The sequence below is a fragment of the Phaenicophaeus curvirostris genome, chromosome 9 (genome assembly GCF_032191515.1).
Source record: "Phaenicophaeus curvirostris isolate KB17595 chromosome 9, BPBGC_Pcur_1.0, whole genome shotgun sequence".
Classification (NCBI taxonomy): Eukaryota; Metazoa; Chordata; class Aves; order Cuculiformes; family Cuculidae; genus Phaenicophaeus; species Phaenicophaeus curvirostris.
In genome coordinates this window covers 26,152,185-26,176,320 of record NC_091400.1, presented here as the reverse complement: position 1 = coordinate 26,176,320, position 24,136 = coordinate 26,152,185, and the positions used below count along the sequence as shown (strand labels likewise).

At 40.6% G+C, this 24,136-nt stretch overlaps 1 protein-coding gene across 1 annotated transcript in view; it reads left to right on the top strand.

Annotated features, from left to right (window-relative positions):
• OGDHL (oxoglutarate dehydrogenase L) overlaps positions 1 to 23,685 on the top strand; it is a 47,427-nt gene extending 23,742 nt beyond the window's left edge. The window contains exons 15-23 of the mRNA XM_069864066.1: positions 1,173 to 1,323; positions 4,494 to 4,621; positions 13,097 to 13,275; positions 17,430 to 17,501; positions 18,802 to 18,927; positions 19,539 to 19,611; positions 21,571 to 21,734; positions 22,342 to 22,496; positions 23,266 to 23,685. Coding sequence (XP_069720167.1) covers positions 1,173 to 1,323; positions 4,494 to 4,621; positions 13,097 to 13,275; positions 17,430 to 17,501; positions 18,802 to 18,927; positions 19,539 to 19,611; positions 21,571 to 21,734; positions 22,342 to 22,496; positions 23,266 to 23,389 — 1,172 coding nt within the window. The 3' untranslated portion in view covers positions 23,390 to 23,685. The remainder of the gene's footprint in view (positions 1 to 1,172; positions 1,324 to 4,493; positions 4,622 to 13,096; positions 13,276 to 17,429; positions 17,502 to 18,801; positions 18,928 to 19,538; positions 19,612 to 21,570; positions 21,735 to 22,341; positions 22,497 to 23,265) is intronic.
• Positions 23,686 to 24,136: the final 451 nt, after the last annotated feature.

Sequence of the window (24,136 nt, the reverse complement as noted above, 5' to 3'; positions counted from 1 at the left end):
AATTTGAAATTATAGCCAGTGAATAAAATTTAGTATTAGACATTCTAATTAGGAAGGTATGACAGTCTCTCTTTAGTAACTTGATTAACCATTGATGCTAAATAACACTTGCCCTTATAAATTTATGGTTGAAAGCAAATTGTGGTCTGCTAGATTCTTTTATGTAGTTTAAAAGGCCACGGAAGAGAAAATTTTAGGATAATTAGAAAAGGAAGAGCACCTTTGAAGTACTTTGTCCTTCCAGTAGAATGAAACAGCTTAATATCTTGCAGTCTTTCAACAAAAAATTGGAAGATAATTCTGTTTTATTGTGTGTTTAGTATATTCTAAAGAGAAAAATGTTCAAGTTGTTTGTTTTTTTTTTTTTACCTAAACTGCAATAATTTCATTCAGAGTATAGTTTCGTGTGGAAAGAAAGCAGGGCCATTTTTGCAAAAATGGGGAAAGTAACAAAGGAAAGTATGGGAAAACAACAGATAGGACAGCTTGCAGATGGGAAAATAAGATGGTATCAAGTGACACTGAATAGATTAAGCTGATAGCCTCAATGCTGGAAACACCCGTATGCAGCTTTCAAGTTTTAGTCCCTTTAAAATTCAGTTTTGTAACTTGTGTTGTGGCTTACCGAGTTATAAAATCTTTACTGTGAAAATCCAGCTTTTGCTTACAAACTGAATATCTGTTGGCAGCTGCCACAAGTTCCTGTTTATATGACGTTCACTGTATTGATTAGTCTGACCTGCCTCTCTTTGTAACATATCCAGAAGTCCAATAAGACAAATGCCAGTAAAAAATGAGAAAGACAGAAGAACAAATCATGGAGCTGATATTTCCGCTCTCTTATAGAACAGTGCTTGGTGTTAGAGGTGTGAAAATAAATCTTTAAGAATTAGTATTTCACCATGAGTCTTTTTAATTGTCCTCAGTAGTTTCTGACACCACCAATCTTATTTTCTTCTTCTAAACCAAGGCAGGAATATTATGCAACCCTTTGCCTGGGAGACATGCTATTTTACTTTGCTAGCAGTTTAGTTCTAGAAGAACAATTTTTTTTGACCCTGTTAGGGTCTGTGTTTAACTTAGTCACGGGCGAAGGTGGATGGTGAATGTAATGTGAATATAAAATATCTCTGAAGCAGGTCTGTTGATTTCTGATCTTTATTCCAACGTAGGGCTCTCTCGGATTTTGAAAGCCCGCTTGGAGATGACCAAGAACAGGGTTGTTGACTGGGCCTTAGCGGAATACATGGCCTTTGGCTCTGTTCTGAAGGAAGGGATCCATGTCCGGCTAAGTGGACAGGATGTGGAGAGGGGTACTTTTAGGTGAGTACCGACATAACTGTTAAATGCTGTCCCATACTTAAAGAAACACTTTGACGTTTTTTAAACAATGTGGTCTTTTGTGAGGAAGGGGAAGTTTGAAGCTATTCTGCATGTTATAGATTCTGGCAGTCAGGAATAATCTCTGTCACTGTAAACAGCATTTTAAAGAATTGTATTTAGGATAGAAAAAGTGTTCTTAGATACTTTCTTCCTTCTCTTGCTGAAAAGCAGACATGATTTTTTTTTTCCTGCCTTTTAGCTGAAAGTTCAGCTGCAATCCATCTAATTGCTGGGAAGCAAAAGAAAGATCTTTGCTGCTGCGGATTCTGAAGTCTTTTAAATACTGCTCAATTGGGGCTGCTTGGAACTTGGGTATCCTGTGAATAAACACATTGCCAGTTGGCAAGGGTTTTTAAAGTGAAACAAGATCCTTTGTACCAAGACTTTTAATGACTGTGGAGCATGAATGAAAGCAGAATTTGATCACTTGGTGAAAATATATACCATTCTGCTGCCTTACCTGATTCTCCATGGAGTAAAATGTTAATGATGTATTTAATTGAAACCTTCGATGCGAATCCCATTGCTGGGGATGAATGAATTAGCAGCTGCACTGTGCTTCATTGTGAATGCTTATAGAAAAGGGAGATAAATCTTGATGCCTGTCTTTTCTGACGCAATGTCTGTTTCTCTGCTGAGCTTTGTTTGGTATCCAGTCTTTGGGGATTTCTTGTTTTTGCTCTCATTTTAATGGCAGTTTAAAAAAAGCCTTTGGACACCTTTCCACCCCCTTTCCCCATCCCTGATTTCTCATCCTCCTTGATTTCACTACCATGGTCTTGTAAAGTAGTGAGCATCTCCTGGGGGAGGAACACATGTGTTCATTTTTTAGCAATTTACCCACCTATTTCAGATGAGTGCTTAGTCGTTTCTAGCATACACCTATAGACTTGTCTGGAGAATAACGATTCTCTATATTCCCAGTTCTATTGCAAGTGGAAGAGGGTTTTCCAGAACTATCATCCAGATTTAAGATAAAAATGTTTGTTGTGCTCACAGCGATATACAGGGGAAAAAAAGAAAACCCATGTTGATATAAAAAGCTATTCAGATTGGCAAAGACTAGCTAAGGATTCCCATGCCATCTGGATTTTATTATTCAGTCTTTCAGAAAAGGCGTAAAAAGGCATTAAAATAAATTCTTGTGAAGTTCAGGACTGAAGCTGGTGCTGCAGATGTTTGATTTATAGTAACCTGGGTCTGCTTTAGTGCTGGCCTTTGAGTTTGCCTGATGGGCAGTGGAATCTACAACTTACTAGCCTGTGGTCTGATCGTTAATTTTTGTTATGAATGTGACAGGGCAGCTGAACAGTAAAGGAAGGGATTAAAAAATGCCTCGGACCTGAGGAAGTCAGAGAATGTTCAACTACTCCATTAAACAGAAGAGAATACTCTAGAAATGTATAAGGCATTGCCTTTTATAGCGCATTTGGGCTCATTTCATCAGAGGGTTAGGTAGGAAAGTTAACTTGCCATACAAGCACATCTAAGAGGTACTACATTTCTCAGTAAAGCTGCTCTTTTTTAGCTTTTCTTCGGTTTCTCTGTCATTTACAAGAAAGCTGAGAAACTTCCCTAACAACTGAAGACATTTGCAAATGCTGGTGCAGTTTCATTGGAAAAAAACCCCCACATTTTAAACTTATACAAAGCGTATGTGATTTTATCCTCTCTCTGTGCTGAGAAGACCCTTGTCCCCCAAATCCTTGAAGTACATAATAGTTTCAAACCTGTGCGAGTAATTCAAGAGGGAGTATCAGCTGGAATTTGGGAAGAACTGAAGTTACTGCATTACCATAAAGAAAACAACACGATGGAAGTGCTTTCATTATTTTGGAGCTTCTGAAGAGCTGTCTAGAAAGTAGTACTTGCTGTCAGTATTCAGTGTGCTTTCTTACTATTTCAGTACTTGACGTTATTAAAGCTGCAGATAGAAGGACTGAGGCCCTTCTCATCTTGGAGACACACTCTGAGGAGAGGAAGGAAACAGAGAGACTTGATTCTGTTCTGGTTTGATGTCAGTAAACTAGACAATCGTGTAACAGCAAAACCTGACCTATGTGTCTGTATATTTCTGGCTGTCTATCTATGCTCGTTGTAATCACCTAGGCTGGGGCAACGTGAAACTCCATGCTCAAGAAGTCTTCTGTCTTTGGTTGAATTACAAAAATAAAATGACAGTGGCAAAAATTATTTCTGCCTAACAGCTCTCTGCTGTGTGTATTTTCTGCTGTGTCTATTTTCCCCTCCCTCCCTGTGCTGTTCTTCGAAGATCCTATTTTTTCCCAGCCTTATATTGTTGACTTCTAAATACATTTCAGAGCTCTTTTGCTTGCATTCACTATAGCGAAGGGAAGTACAAAAAGATTGAGTCTTCAGTTCAGTGTTGGCAGCAATACAACACCCAGTAGCTGTTACCAGTATAACTGTCCTTATGTTCGCGGTTGTAAAGCTGGCCATATTGATGTGATTCACTCAGTTAGTCTGCTCAGAGAGTTAATGGATTACAGTAATTACTTTAGTCATCTCTCTTTTGGTAGTGTTCCTGGGTGCCCCATTCTAATGCTGATTAATAGTGTTCTAGAGAGCTGTAAATGGTGCATGCGAGTGAAAATAGCAGGAAAGAGGATGCAACTGCTTCAAGTCTTGGTGCTGAGATTAGATTAGATTAAATTTTTGCATGCAAGACAAACAACAATTGTTTTAAGGAAAAGATTGATAGAATCTGCCAGGGAGCCAGAAGGAAATATTAATAACTTTTTTTTTCTTCCTTTATGTACTTACTTTAATCAGTCTGTAGTAACAACCCACTCACTCCTTCCCCTCTCCTCCACCAGTTCTACTAGTGATGAGGTATTTTTGGTTTCCATGAGTGCTTGGGAACAAGTCTGCCTAGTCATTGCAAGTATTTCTAGTGCAGCCATTGTATTTAGGTGTGTGGTGGTATTGCTAGGTTATGGCCAAACCACAGGGGGTTCTCTAAATCAAAGGTAACTGTGTTGCTTGCATGCTTTCTTAAACATAGCCTTGATGATTTATCTTTGAAAATAGCTCTGTTAAAGCCCAAGGTTCTTCCTAGCTAACAAATTCCTTTCAACGCCTCTTTGTAGCCACCGTCATCATGTGCTTCATGATCAAGAAGTTGACAAGAGGACGTGTGTTCCCATGAATCACCTCTGGGAGCAGCAGGCACCCTACACTGTCTGCAACAGCTCCCTTTCCGAGTACGGGGTCTTAGGTATGTCTGGGTAACTACCTCACAGGTCTGGTTGTCTTTCAATAGTCTCAAACACGATGTTGGAACTGATGATTGCTAATAAGGAAGATTTTTTTTTCCCGGTCTTCCTCCTGGCTACCAAGTTGTATTTTATTAGTTGAGTTTGCCAAGCTTCAAAACAAACAAAAGTCTCCTTTTGCTAGTGGTATTTATACATAAACAAACCCTGCCTTTGTTGTAATTTGACATTATCATATTCGTAGCAGTTTTGTATCATTTTTGTGGGAGGCGGGGTTTGAAGAACAGGGGCCTAAAATCCAGTCAAAATGCCTCAAGTGATTTCACTACCCACTTCACCTCTGACAAAAGTAGTTCTACCAAAAGATTAAACAAATTTACCCTGTTCATTGTAAGATTTGTCCACTGACAAATCCTATCTTGAAGAGTTTTTATAAACTCATTGTGGTATAAACTTTAAGCCAAGTTCTTGGTTTTCCTCCTACAGTATTTTTAACGTATATTTTAGTTTCTACATTCTAGCATGAATTAAAAATTAGAGGGAAAATCTCCAGCTGGGTTTTTTTTTGTTTTGTGTTTTCATTTTTTATTTGTGTTGCCTGTGGTACCAGGCATATCAATTTGCAGGTTTCATTGTGCTTGCTCTTGATACATCTATTTGCTTAGGCTGCTTAGAACATGCTTGTACTTCAAAACTACAAACTGGGAGGGTTAAGCAGTTTTTGATGGAGAAGTCACAGAATATGCTACCATTGGTCTTGTTAGTATTCAACAGGAATTATGTAGCAATGACAGAAGATGAATTTCGGAGGATAGCTATACGAGAAGCAGAGCTTAGCAAGAATGTGGGGAAAAGCTGTAAAAAAGTTATATATGAAACAGGTATCAGAAATATATCAGAATATCAGATATTCTGGCATCTCTTAAACAAGCATCCCTACATTTCACTCTTATGGGATTCTGCTGAAAGTATCCATCTCTTGTGGTTGATCTTGGCAATGCTGGAACCTAATGCACCTAATGCTTTTCTAAAAGGTGAGGAACTGTCAAAATCAGGGACGCATTGTAATATAGATGTAAAAATCTACCCTGAACTGCTATTCTGAATGTGCTGTTTCAAGAAAACAAATTCTTATTAGTCGTAGGATTAATCATAGTGAATTATATTTTGGTACTGGACATTTTACCTTCAGCTGAAGAGAATGGATAATCTCACTCTGACACGATGAGGGTGGCGAGAAGGATGTGGAGCACAAAACAAGTACATCTAATAATTTATCAAAAATGTTATTGATTCTGTGGATAAATAATGAAATACTGTTTCGTATCCATATCGGAGCTAGCGTGATGGGAAAAGATGAAACATTGTAGTAGATAAAAATGGTAATTGATAGCTGCTTGCTCAAGGTTCCAGAAATATTTGATCATGTAGTCATTTTTACATATGCTAGGTATTACCTATTGCTAATAATATTAGAATTAAAATGATGTAAAGCTGTATGGTTGTAGCATGGGCTGAGGAGCTGAGATTTTTTTTAAGTATTTTTGTTAGGTCTGTGGCAGAGTTGGTGTGACCAGGGATTTGTATCTGTAGAAGTTAATACAGTTACATGTAAATATAAACTCTAAATAGGAGAGTGCAAAAGAGGATGTGTATAAACATAAGAAAAAGAACTGGCATAGTTAAAAAGAAAGAATTGAATTTCCGGAAGTGATTGTTTGTTTCAGTAACCTATTGTTTCTCACAGTGCGGTCTGTTTTTTTTTTTACATTCAAATAATGTGTCGAAATGTGAAAGTGATAGATGTCTGGAAATGGTTTAAATCTGATTATGTTCCAAAAATTACACCCCAGAGGCCTAGGAAACTTGGTGTTGACATAGTGTTAAAGGTAATTCTTGCTGCCACAGCTCTCTTCTTTAAAAAAACTCACCAAGTAGGCTCTTTTTTTTTTTTCTTTTTCTTGATGTCATCCTGCTTACTATTGCTCTTCCTCCTTTCCCAGCAGCAGAAAAGTGAAAGTTGTTTTAATAACTTCAATTGAATACAAGTGATAGGGCAAAATAGGGGTTGGTACATACCCTGAAAACAAGAATATAATTTCTGTGCAATTCTTCTTCAGGAGATGTGATGACAGGTTCTTCCAAACTGACAAGGTTGACATTTTTAATTGTTAAGAGCTTTAAATCCCTTGTGTCTGAGATGCTTTCTAACAGCAAAGGATATTAAATTGACAGAAAAAGTTGATGAGTGATGTTTTTGTTTTTAACTAAAAATGCCACGTTTCTGTCTTGAAGTGATTTTATGATTAAGTGACTTCTCCCTTACTAGCTTTTACTTACTAACCTTCTCCAACGTGTTTGCGCTTGTGTCTTGTATCCATAGAGACAGGGTGTTGGGATAAGTGGCAGTGTGTGAACACGTCTCTTCTAGTTAAGCTTCTCAGTCGAAGCAGAGCTATTAGAGTTGTTAGCTGTTTGACTTGGTAACATTACTGGGTCCCCTTTTTATTACATGGAAGAGTAAGTGAGCATTCTTAGCTCAAGGGGTTGATTGTTCAGGAGTAGCAAACCCCCTACAATGCTTTATTTTCTCCAACTGCTGTTTCTACTGTATGAGCATGTTGCGAGGGGTCAGCAGGGTTTGGGATCAGTACCTTAAAGTATTTGTTGGGGGGTGGGAGGGTTGTGAGATGATATAAAGTGGGAAGAACCCAAGGTGTTAAGAATTAATTTGAATGTGTTAACTTGCAGCACCTCAGAAGCATTTTGGGAATTCCCTCAGTTTCTGTGAAATAGAGCTAAGTAAAAAGACAATGAACAGCCCAGCATGCTCAAACTATAGATTATTTCCTTGGCAGGTAGTTAAGCCAAGAGCTGGCATCTGTACAGAGCTGTGAGCTTTGCACTAAGGTATTGTTGAGCTGGTTGGGAACACCTAGGGTGTAACTGCTCTATTAAGATGATACTCTGACAAGACTGATTTCACGTGGAAATAAAACAAAGGCACTGTTGTTAACTTGTAGTTCTAACGATTGCTTGTGTTTTGTATACAGTAAGCTGTGGAGTCTTCTGGAGCATTACATCAGAGTATTTAACATCCTCTGATAATTTTGTTTGACATCCTATGTCTTCTGGTTTTAGCTATACCCAGATTATTGCAATTTACTAGTGGATTCACTCATCTAGCTATAAATTTTCATTTTTCCTGAAACTGAATGTCTGGGAGTATAAGTGTTGGCTGTGTGAGATCATTTAAGTTTGAGTTTACTTGCTGATCTAGACAGAGGAGAAAAGCAAAAGTAACTTACAGGCACTCTATGCTGCCTCTTCAGCATTTTTTAAATACTTGAGAGGATCTCCTGTCTGTGTTTACTGCCCTCAGAATGACTTGTGTAGTGTTATTCTCACAAGTAATTAGTGATAGGACAAGAGGCAATGGCCTCAAGTTGCACCAGGGGAGGTTTAGATTGGATATTACAAAAAATTTCTTTACTGACAGAGTGGTGAAGCGTGGGAAGAAGCTGCCAATGGAAGTCGTGGGGTCACCATACCTGGAGGTGTTCAGAAAACAAGTAGAGATGGCATTTTGGGATATGGTTTAGTAGGCATGGTGGTGTTGGGCTGTTGGTTGGACTTCATGATCTTAGAGGTCTTTTCCAACCTTTATGATTCTATAATCTTCAACCAGGAGCTGTTATTCTCGGTCAGGTTCAATACTGGCTCTAAGAGATCATGGGTGGTAACATCCTGTACTAGGATCTTCCATGGAACTTCCAGGGAAAATAGGCTTGGAACTAGTGCATAGTTCACAATTTACTAAACCATAAGACCTAGAGTACAGGTTTTTCAAGGGAGAAGGTCATCTTTGAAGCAAACGACAAAGGGGAGGGGATAGGTATTGATTTAAACTTTTTTGCAGTTCACTCCTAGGATGAAATCTGTAGTATTACTACTCATGAAGAAGAACATATTTCTAAGATTAGCAGTAGAAAAACAGTTCCCTGTCAGAAATTGTGTTTGGAAATAGGACAGACTGTAGAAACCAAGGACCAGGTTCTCAACAGTATCTGTACGGAGCTCTAAGGAGGTATGCCTTTCTGTTTAGTCAGTGAAGTATTAACTTCATTTTCTTCTGGGCTGTGTTTGAGTTCGTGAAAGGATAAATATCCCTCTGTTAGTCCCTGTACTTAGATTTTCTGTTAAACATAGCACAAATCTGCCTTTGTAGCTTTCCTCATTCTGACATTAAATCCCTACACTGATAAGCTCTCTATAACCGTTAGTTGACATTCATGCCTTAAGTCACTTTGAGATCATATTCAATTAAGCTATAGCCTTACTTCCATTAATTGAAAAAAAATGCACTTCTTATGACAATCGTGCAAAGTGCTGTGGGGAAAAACACAGCAGAATATGCTGTGTAAGCCGCCACTTTGCTTGGCAACACCTCTTTCTCTGCTGGAGTGACGAAAGAACAGTAAGGGAGCACAGCAGGAACTGGACTAATGGAAACAAGCATTTCTGCTATGCCTGTCAGCTAGGGACCTTAATGAACTTCAGCAATTAAAACATTAGTTTTGCAACCTTAGTCAAGTGCTGTATATTTTTCTTTCCTCTACCCCCTCAGTCTGGAAGCCTACCAAGCTGCTGTGCTGGGTCCTGGTGTCCTGTGTCCTGGTGGGCTCCAAACACCCTGAGTGTCTGCGTGGTGTTCAAGAGCTGGCTGGTGGCTCTCCCAACACCCTTTGGATGTGCAAATTCAGTACTTGTCATCCTTTGAAAGCTACATCTTGCAGCCTGGCTGTTTTGCCACTGGATTTCCTCAAGGCTTAAACCTGTTCTCTGTTTCTAGCTGTGAAAGTTAACCCTTTAAACTCAAAGTTTGCACAGCATTCTGAAGAAATGTTCAGCTCTTGTCTGTGCAAACACAAACAATAAAGGTTTGCAAGACCTCTGCTGCAGATTTTTTAACCCTTTACTCTGGTCCGAGATTCAGCCTTCATGAGGGGCCTGGGTAGGAACCTGGTTGCCTGCCATTCATGTCTCATCTCTGGAACTGTACAGTCTTTCTAGATCAGGTTACCTTCTCTGACCTGGACTTATCTGGTGCCCCAACAAATCCGTTTAAGGAGAAGCACCTTACACTCTCAGGTGTTGTTCATCTTGCATCTGTGTAGACATCTTTCCACCAATATTTTTTTATTTAATTTAGCAGTTCAGATCTTGCTCTTTAAATGACTTACTGCACATACACATAGGAGTAGTAATTCTTGACAGATTACCTAGCAATTGCTAGAATTGCTGGTGGAATGACTTCAGTGTTAAGGACTCTCATTGTCATTTGCCTCGTGGAAAATGAGTTCTGGTCTATCAAAGATGGGTTTACCACTGACACACATTCCAGAGATTCATAGAATCATAAAATGGTTTGAGTTGGAAGGGACCTTAAAGATAATCCAGTTGCAACTCCGCAGCCATGAAAGGGGACACCTTCCACTAGATGAGGTTGCTCAAAGCCTCATCCAGTTTGAACTTGACACCTCCAGGGGTGGGGCATCCACAACTTCCCTGGGCAGCTTGTACCAGTGGCCTCACCACCCTCACAGTCAAAAATTCCTTCCTAATATCTAATCTTTCATCTGAAAACTGTTCCCCCTCATTGTATCACTGCACATCCTGATAAAGACCCCCTCCTCGGCTTTTCTGTAGGCTCCCATTAAGTACTGGAAGGCTGCTATAAGGTCTCCCTAGAACCTTCTCTTCTCCAGGCTGAACAAGCCCAACTAGCTCAGCCCATCCTCGTGTGGGAAGTGAAATATTAGTCTCAGCAGAATGTAGAGATCACATTTGGATATATTCTCTCAAATATTTCTGTGACTGTTAGAAATAGAAAGCCTACAAAAGGTGTCTGTGTTAGAATCGCAGAAAATGGTTTAGGCTGGTAAAGACCTTTGAGATCATTGAGTCTCTTTCAATGCGGCTTCATCTGGGACATTGTCACCTCGTGGAGATAATTAGCACAAAGTGGACAACAAAATAGGAAATGAGAAATTACACTCTTTTTCCATATGAATTTTAGGAGTGGTTTTAATATATGGAACAGAATTATGTGTGTCCTGTGACCGAGTTTTAAATACCCATCAAGCTCTGTACTCTTTGAAAATCCCTGTGTGATTATTGATAACTCCAAGCGATCAGGACTCCAGTTCATTCTCTAAAAGCTCAATTACCCCATCCTTACAGAGATCAGCATATGCACAAATAAGTCTGGAACATATTGCATATTTTCTCAACCATGTCATCCAATCAGTAGAAATGGTCTCTTAATGCTTGTGTAAAATTAGAATGGGATTTGAGCCTATCTAGGGAAATCTATTTTTCAGATACCTTTGGGAACACACATTGAAGGAGTTCTGTAAATTTTTCCATTGTTTGTATTGTGTTAAAAAACAATGGAATCACACAAATAGGGAGGACAGAGATTTAAAATATGTTCTGAAAGAAAGGCCATTCAGGCAGCCAGGCCAAGGGTAGGGTCAGCACAAGCCATCCTCTTTGATAGTGCCCATCATGGTGACTCACGGATGAAAGGCCCTCTGACTTATCAGTCTCCTTCTGACCTCTGACTTACTAGCTGGTGTGAACAGGAGTATCTGCTGGAGTCATGGATTGACTGACCAGAGTTCGGCAGTCCAGAAGCCAAGTGACTCAAAGATTTTTTGCCATGGACACAGTAAACAAAAAGCTGAGTTGGAATTAGTAGACTATGAAGACACACCATGGTAACAATATGTAAACCTATTTTCTCTGTGAATAAAACAGTTTCACTTGAACCTCTTGTTGCTTTTTCTACTTTTTGCAGTTAGTTTGTTCTGCAGTTGTCTCTCTACTAACCTTCCAGGAAAGTTTGTATACGGACATTGTCTGAAGAGCCTGTTCCTGAAGCAAAAGAAATAAATCTTGTATTCCCAGTTTCACTGTAGTCATCGAGTTAAGCTAAAGCAATTTCAGTTTCATGCACAGATAAGCTGTCAAAACTTCCTGTGAAGTGTTGGAAGGATGTTCTCATACTTCATGTAACAGAGGATCTTCTTTGATACGAGACTAACCTCATTAGTTTTGTTGAGGGTTTTGGGTAAGGTAGTTTAAACTTGATGTAGCTGCATGTTTGTTAGTTCTCAATTAGTTCATTAGTCCTCAAAGATGATAAGAGGGCTAGAGCACCTCTCATACAAGGAGAGGTTGAGAGAGTTGGGCTTGTTCAGCCTAGAGAAGAGAAGGCTCCAGGGATACCTTATAGCAGCCTTCCAGTACCTAAAGGGGGCTACAAGAAGGCTGGGGAGGGTCTCAGGGAGTGCAGGGACAGGACAAGGGGAAGTGGTTTTAAGCTGAAGGAGGGGAGATTTAGAGGAGATCTTCAGAAGAAATGTTTTCCTGTGTGGGTGGTGAGACACTGGCACAGGTTGTCCAGGGAAGTTGTGGATATCCCCTCCCTGGAGATGTTCAAGGCCAGGCTGAATGGGGCCTTGGGCAGCCTGATCCAGTGCAAGGTGTCCCTGCCTGTAGCACGAAGGTTGGAACTGGATGGACTTTAAGGTCCCTTCCAACCCAAACCATTCCATGATTCTATGAACCTTATATGTTGGAAATGCTTGTCCTTCACTGTTCTATTTTCCTCTTTTGTTTCTGCTTTTTTTTTTTCCCACCCAGTTTGACAGTAAAGCTTTCAGAGAAGGAACTAGCTGTGTATGTTTGTGGCACCCAGCACACAGAGACCTCAATCTTAGGTCAGTGTTAGCTTAGAGGTCTGAGTACCTCTCTGCTAAGTGAACAAACCCGAAAAAGGACAGGGAAGGTTTGAATAGGTTTGTCTTGATCCTCAAATTTTCCTTCATTGCTAGATCAATTGTCTTGCACTGATAACACTGAAGTAACTCATATGCTGTACTTTTCAAATGTTGTTCTCTTCCATCTCCTGCCTACAGACTGAACATTGATGTTGCTAGTAATTTTGTTCAGTACCTGTATATAGGAGAGGGGGAGAAAAAGATAGTGTTGTGCAGGGCTGTGCAAGTAATAAAATTAATAAGTATCTTTGTGAACTAGTATTGGTCTGTAAGCGGAATTTTACAGGAAAATATGGTACCTCCCTCAGTGAGGTGTTAGGAAGGTGTCTCATGGAAGCCTGAGCTGAGGATGGGGTTTTAATTCTTAATTTTAAAGCTCCTAGGACATTTAGATGCTTGAGGAAGTGTTTGAAGTGTTGGAGTCACTACTGGAAAAACGTTATTTACTAATAATCAGTAGGATACTGATGGAAGTGGTACTAGTGAAAACTGCATGATATATAACAGTGCTACAAAAATCCACTACATGCTGTCATTTTGGTTGTGTTTTAATTTGTTTTTAATAAGAAAGGAACAGAGTTCTCAGCAAGTCTGTTTCTTTTCTAATTCTCCTACTTGTTTGGTTCTCAGGTTTTGAACTTGGCTTCGCTATGGCAAGTCCCAATGCCCTGGTGTGCTGGGAGGCCCAGTTTGGCGACTTTCACAACACAGCACAGTGTATAATAGATCAGTTCATCAGCTCTGGCCAGGCCAAGTGGGTTCGTCACAACGGGATCGTCCTGCTCCTGCCACATGGAATGGAAGGAATGGTGAGAGCCGCTGGCTGGCACAAGCGGGAGGGAAATGCTGGCTACTGCATTTTCCTCTGCAGATGTAAAAGCCAAAGGTGTCATGGGGATCTGGTGGTGATACAAAGTGTCTGGGGGAAGGCACTGTTCAGCATGTTGGACTGCTTCAGTGCTTCAGAAAAGACTATGGATAGATTCATTGGTGAGAACCAAAGAAAACTGAGAAATATTCTGAGCTCTTTGCTTTGTGTTCTCTCTTTTTCCGTATCTTTCCCTAAGACACTGCCTTCTTCTCCTAGAAAGCCAGATTCTTTGCGTACAAAGAAACCATTAGTATCAAGCAGTACGTGCTTGGTTTTATTTTGCATGAGGCACGTATGTGTAAACTCTGCACTGAAGTTACTTGCAGTGAAATTATATGAAAAAGGGTTGTGCTAGGGCTGTGATCAGCAGTGCAGAGTCAAGTTGGAAACCTGTAGCTAGTGATGTTCACCAGGGGTCAGGACTGGGCCCAGTCTTGTTCAGCATCTTCATCGGTGACCTCAGTCAGGGGGCAGAGTGTACTCTTGGCAAGTTTCCTGATGACCCAAAACTGGGAGGAGTGGCTAATCCACCAGAAGGCTGTGCTGCCTTTTCAGTGAGATCCGGACAGGTTGGAGAGTTGGGCGGGGAGGAACCTAATGAAGTTCAACAAAGACAAGTGCAGAGTTCCGCACCTCAGGAGGAACAACCCCCTGCACCAGGACAAGTTAAGGGTTGACCTGCTGGAAAGCAGCTCTGTGAAGGCAGACCTGGGTGTCCTGGTGGACAGCAAGCTGACCATGAGCCAGCAATGTGCTGTCATGACCAAGAATGCAAAGGGTATCCTGGAATGCATCAAGAAGAGTGTGGTCAGCAGAGTAAGGAGGGTTCTCCTCCCCCTCTACTCTGCCCTAGTGAGGCCTCATCTGGAGTCCTGCGTCCAGTTCTGGGCTCCCCAGCTTAAGAACAACAACTACTGGAGAGAGTCCAGTGGAGGCCACACAGATGATGAGGGGACTGGAGCATTTCTCTTATGAGGAGAGGCTGAGTGAACTCAGTCTGTTTAGCCTGGAGAAGAGAAGACTGAGAGGAGATCTTATCAGTGCCTCTAAGAGGGTGGGGCCAAACTCTTCTCAATGGTGCCCAGTGACTGGACGCAGGGCAATGGGCACAGACTGGAGCACAGGAGGTTCCACCTTAACCTGGGGAAAATACTCTTTACTGTGATGGTGATGAAGGACTGGAACAGGCTGCGTGGGGAGAGTGTGGAGTCTTCTTCTCTAGAGATATTCAAAACACGCTGGGACATGTTTCTATGGAGCCTGCTGGAGGTTAACCTGCTTTAGCAGGGGGGATGGATGGTATGACATCTAGAGGCCCTTCCAACCTCTGCCATTCTGTAATGGTCCTGTGATTCTGTGAAACATCTTTAAAACTTCTTAAAAAATCGTTGACATTCGGTAACTTTGATATAATAAGAAATTTCCCTCTTTCAGGAAAGGAAAATGTTTCCACTAGTTGTTGACTCTCTTTTCTTTGGTGGCTAATATGAGGAACTAGACAGTCCCTTAGATGAAAGGGCAGAGGCAGGCTCTGCATTTAATGTTATATGAAGTTCATATCAGCAGTAGAAATGTTCTTCAAATCTTTTAAATTATTTTTAAAGTTTTCATGAATATCATGCTAGGCTGGGTTAATTCTCTCCTTTTCAAATGCAATAACATTCTTGAGTTGATGCATGTATGTTTCTAGTTTTCTATTAAGAAAAGTGTAGTATGTGCCACAGTGGCAATCTCCATCTGTATAAATGCTCTAGAGCCTTTCACTTCAAACTGCATCCTTTCCATTATCACAATTAATTTCATATATTTCCATTCCATTATAATCCTGTCCTGATATACTGGGGTGCATTCATACCTTATGAATAGCTTTCGTTACCCATTTGTGCATAAAGAATAAAGGATCTGATGCTGTTCACAAGAGTTTTGATAAACTGAATTTTTCAAATGAATTCTGAGGGACAGCCTGAATGTGCCCACAGCAAGAGGTGTGGTTCTCTGCAGGGCAGCATTCAGCTGAAGGAGCTGGTTCTGCTGCTTACAATACAGTTAATCTTTTCTCTTATCCACTTGACAGCTAAGATTTGACCAGATCTCCTGAAACATACTTATTTTTCTACTAGTGTCAGGTGTTTTTGGAATATTTAAGAATTCTACCAGGCTGTTGAAATCTCTTGTCTTCCCAGGGGAGCTTTCCATTACAGGGGTGTTATTCTCTCTATAACTACAGTGTTGCAGACAGAATGATTTGGGTAAGGATTCGTAATGGGATATGGATCCCTTCACCTCTAGGTCATGCATTCACAGGCAAGTTGGGTGTGATTGAAAGACTCTGCTGCCTAATGGCTCCTTGGGGACTCATCTGAAGGTAGATAATGGATTCAGTGTAGGTCTCACTGTATGGGTGGTCGCAGTAGAGAGAAACGCTGCCCCATCCCATGCAGCAGTTGCTGGTCAGGTCAGCAGGGAAATCAAAGATGGGTCTGAACTTTGAGGCTTGGATTGAGGTTGTTGCTGGGGCAGCGTATCTGTGTGTGTGTTAGGGAAAGCCTTTTGTGTCTCCCCTGTGGCTGTTTGCCAGTAACATCTCTGTCTACAGCACGCCAAATTCAGCGTGCTTGTGGAGGACACTGTTTGTACTTAGGTAGGACTTGGTGTAGGATTTGGCTTATAGCAAATAGATGTTTACAGCACAAGTATTGTGATATGGGACTGTTGCTGTGCACTGTAGCTTTGCACAGCTTTGCTTCTTCTTCTCAAGCCCTTACATGTTTATGACCAGATTATTTGGCACCTCAAAAGTGAAAACAGACTTCAAAAGGGTAATTATGCAAGGCACGGTTCTTGGCTGTTTGTGTTACTACTTTCTTGCCAGTGGGGTGGTTTTTCCTTTGAATTTCTTAGTCCACGGAGTAGAGTGAATCCTGCATTTGAAAGCAGGGAGGATGATGTATTGAACCAAGTTAGATTCATAGCTGTCAAAATAATGAGTGATTTTGGAGGTCTTATGTTAAGTTTTCAACAGGGGACGTTATGATGAGAGATGGCCATAGAAAGAATAAAGCTCTTTATGAGTGTTGTTAGCTTAGGAGCCATGGAGAGATTTGAGGTGTAATGGTTTATGTCTTCAGGTTTTAAAATACCTTGCAACTGTCTTCAAAATGAAAGTCCTTCCTAACAGCAACTGTCACTTGAACAAACAGGCTCCCAGCATTAGCAATAAATAAAAAAGCACACTGCATTCTCGTACTCCTCACAACTTTTGCTCATCTTTTATAAAGAAGAACATGAGAGGGAAGACAATAGATTCTGTTACACTCCTTACTCCTGGTATTGTCTGTAACAGCATGTGTGTTTTGCTGGTGTAAAATGGATCTATCAGTGTTTATACACTAAAACATCTAACAATGTTTGTGCACACCTTGGGTACTGCTGGTGAGACAGTGGCTGTGAGTGTTCAGTGCTTTGACAGAATGTGAAATATCTCCTGAGGAGGCAGAAATTAATCACAGCCTAGTTTGGCAGATATATTTCGATCCATTGTAGCTGAAGTATTTGTCTAGGCTTTTTTGTCCTGTATTGAAGAGCAAATGATGGTAGGAGAGAGGTCCAGAGCCTGCTTGTGGTGCAAAGATAGCAGGCAATGAACTGTGTTTGCTTCTGTTTAGCATGTGGATGCAGCTTGGACCAAAGAAGAGTGAGTCGCTGCAGTACACAGAGGCATGTGGGTTTCTTATCCCAGTATTCCTCCTGCTTGGTTTTGCCTGAGCAAGGTCCTGCTTTGTGTCCACATGGATCTACTGCCCTTTAACTGGTCTTCATTGTGCGATTATACAGAGGCTAGAAATTATGTGCAGCTGGTAAAAGTACTGAAAATCTGTGTAAAACCTAATGTTCTCCTATGAAAACAGTTTACAGAAGACAAGGGATTCCAGTCCTGTGGTGTGTCCTCTTTCATGGCTGCTGTCTGCAGGTGTGCAGCCTTGTGCAGAGCTGTCAGGGTGACAGGAGATACTTAACTCAGTGAGTGACCTAAACTGATGTCTATCTCCTGGTTTGGCTTTTAAATGTTTTTTTAAATGATACCTTTACCAGGGTCCAGAGCATTCGTCAGCCAGGCCTGAGAGGTTTCTGCAGATGAGCAATGATGATTCTGATGCTTATCCAGTAAGTAGATGTCAAAGGCCATGTCCTTTTTTACACTTAACATCTCAGAGATTCTTTTTGTAAGAAGTATCCTTTTAGCTAGGTACAGTAGGTTAAGATTAGCTTTGAGAGCTGCTGTAACATTAGCTTGATCCCAGTTAAAATAATGGAAGTATGCAGTATGTGCTGCTTCATTCCAAAGCTGAGGTCATACACAATTAATCTCTAGCTGTGTGATCTTTTTATGGCTGTTCCTCAGGGCCAGTGATTCTGCTTGTTTATATCTCTGTGCGCACTGCAAATAGGTGGTCTCTAGCTGATTTCTAAAGGAGGCCAAGTGAGGCTACTGCTGGCTTTTTGCAGTGGAGCTGTATTGTGCTGCTGGGAGCATGAAAACAAGCGACTTCTAAATTTGATTCAGCTAGGACCTTCGTATGTTGGTCATTCATTTTTACAGATAAAGCACATAGCTGTACAGGATACTGGACATCCACTTTTCTACTGCAGATTTCCTAAGAAACACTACTATACATTAATTGAAAAGCCCACCAATTAAGAAAAAGGCCAAATAAAATAGATGTTTCAGTTTTAGCCCTGAGTTTGTTATCCTTGGGGCAACGACAGTTTCAAAACCGTGTACCTCTTCATCTAAAAGTGACAGTGTACTATCAGAATAAAGACCTGTTTGAGTGTGTTTAAGCACTGTCAATTGCATGTGATAAGCAAGGTGTAGATTTTATCATAGAAAGCAGGAGCTCAAACCACAGACCAGAAAATTGTGTTAGATGCTGACCAATCTATAATGAGGTTATTGTACCTATACCTATGTATGTGCTTGGCTAATAAAGATATGTGCATAGATATGTATTAAAACCCTATACTTGTAAAATACATAAATATAAACCATGACTGTTATGTATTAAAATAATCTAATAGGACAGGACTCCTACCAGAAAGTGGGGCAGAGTTAACTATACACTGAAAAAATGAATTATAGTTTTGAGATTCTTTCAAAGAGATTCTATTTTGTGTCTTCACCTAATGGACTTCTAGTCCTCTTCACCCTTTCTCCCTGGACTTCCCAGCTCGCTCCAGTTAATGGAAGCTTCTTGCCCTTAGTTGCATACATTTTTATGAAGAAGTAGAAATGGAAGAGAATGATTTGTAGGGATGCTTCCCTAGCTGATAATAGTGTCTCAGCAGAGATCTGCTAAGTAAGTTTTCTGAGGAAGGGAGTTGCTGAGAGTCAGAAATAAAGGGATGGCTTTCAAGCCTTTTACTCTTTTAGACATGTTTCTAATGCCTAATGTCTCTCTCTCAGGAGTTCACTGAGCAGTTTGAAGTTTCCCAGCTGTATGAATGCAACTGGATTGTGGTGAATTGTTCAACTCCAGCCAATTACTTTCATGTCCTCAGAAGACAGATCTTGCTGCCATTCAGAAAACCGGTAAACTTACTGTAATAGACTTGATTATCCTAGGGATATTAACGCTCACAGAAAGAGGGGTCTTTATTTGCATATGGCATACAAAAGAACAAGAATCATTGGTGAAAAACCTTAACTGAACAGAGGTTGAAGTTGACTTGATGGAATGAAACTCAGCTCTGACTTACTACGATTCTAAAACTTGATTTTTTGCTGTACTTCCTTCTGGCTGGGCAGAGCTTTGGATGAGCTTGTCAAGACACTGTGTCTCTAACAGGTTGCATAACTATAATCTGCATGTCTAATTGTCGGAACTTCAAATAACTAAGATGCAACTGTTGGATGTTTTACTGGTTCATAGCCGGGGGTTTGATTTTGTTCTCAAAGAGAAGCATAAGCAATGTTTTTTGAGAACCTTTTAAGGGAGTGCACTACCCAAATATTTTTGAATAATTTTGAGACTCCCTAGGCTTTTGAAACAGGAAAAAATAATTTACTGTGTTTGCTATTCATATTAATTTGTTCTATCACATATTCACTTTGTGGTTTTTATATGAACAGCATTACAAATGCTGCATGTATTAATGTAGATAAAGCAGCTCCTGACTGTTGGAAAAATTCCTGTCTTACAGCTGATTATTTTGACACCCAAGTCACTGCTGAGGCATCCAGAAGCTAAATCCAGTTTTGATGAAATGGTGTCTGGTAGGTCACCTTAAAGTATTACAGACAAATAATTAGCTATACCAGGTAGCTGTAAGGAAGAGAATCTGCTCTGGAGAGTTTACCTTTTCTTTTGGTGTGATTTCTGTGAAGCTGTTGTAGTGAGATCCAGCATGGATTTTTGCTGGAAAGTCTGCTGTCAAGTATGGATTCTTAATTTTAACGGGTTTATCTTGTAACCAGCTGCTAATCTGAAAGGCAGCAAGTGTATTCCCCTTTCTGCAGGGATGTTCCCCTCCATAGGCTATTTGGAAGAGTGAGGATCCCATTTCCTCTTACAATACTCAGTTCTGGGGCTGCCACATCACAGCAGTGATCGAACGTGAGACCGGTGAGGTCAGAGCTGTAGTCTAGCTGCTATTGGCATAGCTCTGCAGAGGTAATCCTAAAAACTGGAGTGTTTTTCTTGCCATGAGTTAGTTAGAACGTGTGAGAGTGGCATGAGGAAATACAGTGAAATGTAGTGATTAAAGCAACTGTTCTGAGTGTGAGGATCCGTAGGTGCGGAGGTCTGTCTCTAGTTCTAGCAGGTATCCTGGTTGCTGTCAGAAAAGAGTAACTGCTCCGCTTTTTAAAAAGCAGGTTACAGTGTATAAACATGCTTAAATATTGCATTGCATCTCCTTTTTGTAGGCGAGTAAAGTTTGCTTCTTATGCAAAGATATTCGCTGGTTTTGATTACTGTTTAACAGCTTTGTAGAATGAGTCAGATTAGAAATTCCACAGGGCTTGTGATTTTTCACTTTGTCTTGGGAGTCCCCTCTGCCTGTGCTAACCCTCAATAGTAGCCAGACTCCTAATTCACATTGAATTCTGACATACTTTCATCTTCCTGCTGAAGAGGACAACAAGTAATAAAGTATTGCTGTCTCTCAGCTAACTCTTTTTCCTCTGATTTTTAATGGAGGGCCGAGAAGGAGTGGAATACTGACTCCAACTGACCCAATGAAGCGCAGATTCAGTGTTTTTTTTAATGATTAATTCTGCTGTTCAGTGAGACAGGATAATTCTGACATAAATCAGTTCCTCTTTCATATGTTTTTGCTGCTGCTTTTCTCCCCCTAAGATAAATGATTCAAACAGGAGCTTATTCTCCTGGTGAGTGAGTGAGGTGATTCAGACTCGGAGGTCATGCTGCTGCCTGCTGCCTTGCAGTTAGTTAACGCAGGAGTAGTTCTAATCAATCATATAAGAGGGCAAAGAAAAGGATCTTTTAGACCATCAAGTCCCTGTTCCAGTTCCATGTATCCCAAGCAAACTGCTCTCCTGGGAAATGAGATCACAGGGGAAAAAATACCTAGCAGTGAGGATAGGTATCTGAAATCGAATCGTACATGTGGCTCGTGCTGTTCTAGTTCTCCCTTTGACTAATGCTGTTTTAGGTCTCAAACAGAGGTTTAAATCACATAAATATATGGCAGCAATGTATGTGCTTGTGTAAATATTTCTGCAGTTGCCAGGTTTAGTTGCATTATGAATATGCACTACGCTTTTTTATGTAAAAGTATTCTAAAATTTTCTAGACCTGTATTGATGTTACATGGTTGAGGTCATCTTGGAAAGAAGAAACAATATTGCAGGTGATTCTCTGAAAAAAAATGTAAGCAAAGGTGATCTCTCCAGTTAGTTTAAAATTAAAGGTGTAATGCACAACACAAAGCTAAAAAAGCATCCATTGTTAATATTAACATTAATTATATTAACACATTATATTATTGTTAATTAAGTGTGAAAGAGTGGATTATTGATAATCTCTTAACTTCTTGAAACTAAACTGCTTCACTTCAGCAGAATTACTGGTCTGAAAGTCAAAATAGAGAGGCAGCAGAACCCTGTGACCATTGCAACCTGCTGTTTGCGCAGTGAAGGGCTCTTTCTTGGGCTGCTTTATTGCAATGTCTGTTCCCCAGGAAGCGCTTCTCTAATCTGTGTTCTAACTAGGTACCACTTTCCAACGCGTGATTCCTGAGAATGGGCTGGCAGCTCAGGCACCACATGAGGTCAAGAGAGTGATTTTCTGCACGGGAAAAGTGTACTATGATCTTGTGAAAGAGAGAAAGAATCAAGACCTGGAGAAACAAGTAGCTATAACGAGACTTGAACAGGTGAGCTCCCTGAACCCTAGAAGACAGGGTCCTTCAGCAGGGGGTTGCTGTGCTTTTAAGTAGGCATCACTTGCCAGGAAGGATGGTTACAGCATTTTTATAGCACTTTGCATCTTACAAGGCCATATCTAATCCTTCATCGCCTTGTGGAGAAGGAACACATCAATAGTATATTGCACAATGAGATCCAGACAGCTTGATGACTTTTCCAGAACAACGTAACAAAGTGAAGATTACAATAGGATGGCATCTTAAATTTGTATACACTTGGTGTGAATAGCACACTTTGCTGCTATATCATCATTCATTAATAAAGGACTTGTATTGTCACAGCTACCTCACTACAAAAGATGTAGGAATGCAGGAGATCTGGACCGTGACCTACTTCAGTTCGTTCTGGTGCAAACAGAAAATACGTGTGTGTTCATTTGTGACAGTGTTAAATCAATTAAAGAAGTATGACTCACTTTAAAGAACATATAGCAATTATATTAAGTGCTAAATGGTTGATTATAATGGTTGGTTGTAATGCTCAACAGGATAAAGGCTTTCCCACCATGGTGGCTAACAACACCATGTAAGAGAAAATGTTGCCCTCTCTTTCCAGATCTCACCGTTCCCCTTTGACCTGCTGAAAGAAGAACTTGAGAAGTATCCAGGTGCTGATCTAGTTTGGTGTCAGGAGGAACACAAAAACAGTGGATATTACGATTATGTCAAACCTCGTTTCCGCACTATCGTGAACCACACTCGACCTATATGGTATGATACTTCCAACAATTCCTCTGTCTCCTGAGCTATCTGTTTGCTTTTAAGTTTGCTTTTTTGTTTGTTTGTTTGGGATTTTTTTGGCTTTTAAATTTGTTTTTGATTTGAGGGTGTCATTCATGAGGCAGTCAGGTTCTTCACAAATCAAACCTCAGAATTTGGGTTCCTGGGTGAAGGCGGGAAAAGTGTAGATGACTGTTTATCAGATACATCACACATATCTTGCTCCCCCTTGTAGTTCTAAAAGAATACCAGTGGCAGCTAGCTCTGTATTTATTGGCACTTAGCACAACACTTGGCTCTCTTAGATTTTTCTCTCTTGTCATCTAAGTTTCTGTCTCTTTTAAGAAAGTCATGCCAAATATTAGGTTTTGGGAGGAAACAGTTGTTTTAAGAGTTCATTCCCTGTACTTTGCATTTATTTTTGACGATTGACTCTCAGATCTTCCCATGCAGCTGGTGGAGGAATGAGTGTCTTCATTGCCAAATGCAAGTTATCTAATTATGAGGTGGTGTAGCTGGCTGCCCTGGGAGGGATAGGGGAAAAGACACAGCTTAGTATTGAGAGGAGAGGGAACAGAGAGGGAAGATGACCAGACTGTATAACTGATGATTGATTTTTATTTAAGAAAGATTGATGATTAGATGTCCAAATCTGCCAAGCTGACTTGAATGCATTTAGCAACATGTTCTCATGCTTGTGAGTGTCAAAAAAGTCTCTCTTCTCACCTCATTTGTCTGCCCAATTCTTTTCGTCACAAAGGTACGTTGGCCGAGAGCCTGCTGCTGCAGCTGCCACAGGCAACAAGAACATGCATCTAGTGTCGCTCAGAAGGTTCTTGGACACAGCTTTCAACCTGGAGGCCTTTGAGGGAAAGACGTTCTAACTGCTGGGCACCGACCCATCTCTGACAAGCTGTCTTTTGAATCACTCATCCAAAAGAGGAAGTAAAAGTTAAAAAAAAAACCTGGAAATTATGTATTTTTGCTTTACTGGATAAAATGATCCAGCAGCTGACTTCATTAATCTGCACTTTGCTCCCCGGGAAAAAAAAAAAAAAGATCATTCCATCTTGGCTTCCACCATTTTTTGTCCCTTGTCAGCTTAGATTGGGACCTCTTTGGCACAAGGAGAGTCTCCCGTACAAGGATGCGGTGCCTAGCTAAGTGAGGCTCCAGCCTCTATTTGTGGACACTAATTGCTGCAAGTAAGTAGATCAGGCATGGACAGCATGGTAGTTGCACACATCCCTGAAAAAGAAGAGAGTACATTTGGGAAGGCACTAAGGGAACAAGATGCAGTTAGAGGAAAATGGTTGTCATTTATTTCTAGATGTATTGGAGAGGAGTAATGAAATGGAAAAGCAAAGAGTTGATAGATGGCTTTGGTAAAGAAATGTACTGGCTGTGGTTGCTGGAGGGAGATGTTGAGGTAGCCTGGTGATGTAGGGAGGAGGATGGAAATAGGGAGTCAGATTACAGAGCTGCTAAGCTATGGGTGATAAGAAAAGTTGTGTGCATCACTAAGGTATGAGGTGGAGGAGGGTGATGAAGGCAGAAATATAAAGGACCAACAAAAGGTTTGGTGGGGTCATTGAGGAGGGAAGGTGTCTACACAAGACCACAGCTGACAG